The sequence below is a fragment of the Colobus angolensis genome, unplaced genomic scaffold (genome assembly GCF_000951035.1).
Source record: "Colobus angolensis palliatus isolate OR3802 unplaced genomic scaffold, Cang.pa_1.0 Scaffold8, whole genome shotgun sequence".
In the NCBI taxonomy this organism is placed as follows: domain Eukaryota; kingdom Metazoa; phylum Chordata; class Mammalia; order Primates; family Cercopithecidae; genus Colobus; species Colobus angolensis.
Genome location: NW_012121820.1, coordinates 4,148,928 through 4,152,036, shown reverse-complemented (window position 1 = coordinate 4,152,036; position 3,109 = coordinate 4,148,928). Strand labels below are relative to the sequence as shown.

Below are 3,109 nucleotides of genomic sequence, written 5' to 3'. Positions count from 1 at the left end.
ACCCGCGTGCTGGTGCTGGTGCCCACCCGAGAGCTGGGCATCCAGGTGCACTCTGTCACCAGACAGCTGGCCCAGTTCTGCAACATCACCACCTGCCTGGCTGTGGGTGAGTTTCTGGCCAAGGGCTGCCAGCCCCTGAGAGACTGTGGTGGGGTGGAGGATGGATGTGCCCTGCCATCTGTTGGTGTTGGTGCCAGGTGCCAGGATAGGCCTTTGTGTTGATTGAATTCACTTAAAACCTGGAAGACATTTTTTTTTTTTTTTTTTTTGAGACTGAGTCTTGCTCTGTTGCCCAGGCTGGAGTGCAGTGTCGCGATCTGGGCTCACTACAAGCTCCTCTTCCCAGTTGACACCATTCTTCTGCCTCAGCCTCCCAAGTAGCTGGGACTACAGGCGCCCGCCACCACGCCCAGCTAATGTTTTGTATTTTTAATAGAGATGGGGTTTCACCGTGTTAGCCAGGATGGTCTCGATCTCCTGACCTCGTGATCCGCCTGCCTTTGTCTCCCAAAGTGCTGGGATTACAGGCGTGAGCCGCTGTGCCCAGTCAACGTGTTTTCATAGTGCTTTAGGCAGGTGGGATTTGATTGAGACTTAACCAACCTTGACAAATGAAACCTGACAACTATGAACATTTTTTTGTTGGTACTGAACAAATTTGGGATATAATTTCTGCTCTGTGAGAATAATAAATCAAATATTTTGGACAGCGTTTTTCCAATGAAGTTATATGATAGTGTTATCTAGCTTGCATTTTGTCCTCCTTGTGCAATTGGAATTCAGAAGTGATCTTTGTCTCCCTGTAACAGAGACTTCATCACTTTCCGCAGCTGCTTCTCTTAGTCCTTGGATGTTTCAGCATTCTCTTTTTTTTTTTTTTTTTTGAGAGGAAGTCTCACTCTGTTGCCCAGGCAGGAATGCAACGGCGTGATCTCGGCTCACTGCAACCTCTGCCTCCTGGATTCAAGCGATTCTCCCACCGCTTTCAAGTAGCTGGGATTATACGCACCACGCCCAACTACTTTATGTATTTTTAATAGAGATGGGGTTTCGCCATGTTGGGTAGGCTGGTCTCGAATTCCTGACCCCAGGTGATCCACCTGCCTTGGCCTCCCAAAGTGCTGGGATTACAGGCGGGAGCCACTGCGCCCGGCCCATGCATTCTCTTCTGAAGTGCTTTTGTGTCATCATCATTGTTGATTTTTGCACTTAGCACAATTTTAATAACATGATCTGTCTTTCCCAGTGTGTTGGGAAACCCATGTGCTTGGGCCTTTGTTAGTCTTACTCTCTCAGTGGTTTCCTCTGCATCTGGCCTGAGGCTTGGTGAGCCGCTGGTGCTCAGTCAACACCCTTGAGCAGCTGACCCGGCCGCCTGGTGGGGCTCTTCCTCTTTGCAGGCGGCTTGGACGTGAAGTCTCAGGAAGCAGCTCTTCGGGCAGCGCCTGACATCCTCATCGCCACCCCAGGCCGGCTCATCGATCACCTCCACAACTGCCCTTCCTTCCACCTGAGCAGCATTGAGGTGCTCATCCTGGACGAGGCTGACAGGTGCTCCTCCCAGCGTGGGCCCCAGGGCACTGTGGGGCTCCAAGGCCCACAACCAGGATGTGGACCTGCCACACTGTGTTGTTGTTTGCGGCTCTGGGCCATGGCCTTTGGTGTGCGATACCAGATCAGCCACTGATGCTGGGGCCTCTGTCCAGCCTTAGCCTGTGTTTTTTCTCTTTCTCTCTCTATTATGGTGGTTAAGTGATAAGGCCAGTCAAATGTTGGCCCTGGCACTTCCTAAGGGAGATTTGGAAAGATTTAGATTCTCAGAACAAAATCTTTTCTCGTTTCTAAATGGGAGATAAGGACATATGCTCATCACAGTGTTGAGGAGCTGAGGAGGGAGGAAGAGGAAGTGCCAGCGTGGCTCCCACAGGGCCTCTGTGACTGCAGCGGGGACTCCCTCTCCCCCCACCCTGCCCCCAGCTCTCTGTTGCTCTCTTACGTGTGCCGTCTGCTCACCTCTTTGCTCTGGGACTGAACAGAAGGAACTCTTCCTGAACTCTGGACTGAGGCTGGAGGTGGGGCAGGGGAAGGAGTTCTCAAACAGCCCCAGGGCATGCTAAGGTTACAGGCCCTTAAACCGCTTCTGATTCTGACACCCCTCCCTGAATCTTCACCAGCTTGGGGAATGGCAGCTCCATCCTTCCAGCTGTTCTGAATTCTCTGCATGTTCTCCTGGTTTCACACCCCACAGCCCGCCTGTCGGCACAGACTGTCCACACGCCCCCACTTTGTGTCTTCTGTGTTTGCCTTTCCTCAGCCTGGAGCCTTTCCTGCCCCTTCAGGTTTCTGTTCCAGTTGTCACCTTGTTAGTGGGGCCTTTGCTGGCTGCCCTGTGATGGTCCTGCCCTAACTTGCTCCTCCTATCCTGCCTGCATTGTCACTGTGAGGGTTCATGGAGTGCCATGTCTCCCCTGTCTCCCTAGGATACAGTATTCATGAAGGGGCTAGATGCATAGGGGCGTGTCTAGTATATAGCAGGCACTCAGTAAATACTTGCTGAATAACCGATTGGCTGACTCCCCCAGAACAAAAACCCATTCCTGAGGCCTAAAGGATGAAAAGGAGATCATTTTAAGTCAAGGGGACGTGATCTGGTTTAGGTTTTAAAGGGGGAGGGAAAATACTGAAGTATATATTTCAAAAGACCAAAAAAGGCGGATGAAGTAGTTGAGATTTAGAAGATCAGAAGACAGCTCTGTGTGATACGTGGACCTAGACTGCAGCCTGCACTGGGAGAGAAGTGCTGTAAGGGGTTGGGCTTGCTGAAAATATGGAATCCAAGGAATCTCACAGATTACTATTATATATAAAGAGAAAAAGGATCCTTTACAGCGGAGCAATCTGGCAGACACTAGAGGCAGTGACCAACCTCACATCCCCAGTTCTGGAACAAACCGGCCGTCAGTGTCTCGTGATGGAGCATGAATACAGGGCACAGCTGCACCCAGCAGTGCTGCCCTCCTGAGAATTTCTCTGAATCCAGTTACTGGGAAATAATTAGATGAATCCAAAGTGCGAGAAGGATGAGGGGCCTTTTCTTTCTTTTTTTTGA

The 3,109-nt window shown here is 50.9% G+C and overlaps 1 protein-coding gene across 1 annotated transcript in view; it reads left to right on the top strand.

The window, feature by feature from the left end:
- Positions 1-3,109, top strand: part of DDX27 (DEAD (Asp-Glu-Ala-Asp) box polypeptide 27) — a 24,489-nt gene that overhangs the window by 9,209 nt on the left and 12,171 nt on the right. The window contains 2 exon segments of the mRNA XM_011928831.1: positions 1-106; positions 1,401-1,551. The exon segment at positions 1-106 is cut by the window's left edge and continues 9 nt beyond it. Of these exon segments, the coding sequence (XP_011784221.1) occupies positions 1-106; positions 1,401-1,551 (257 nt within the window).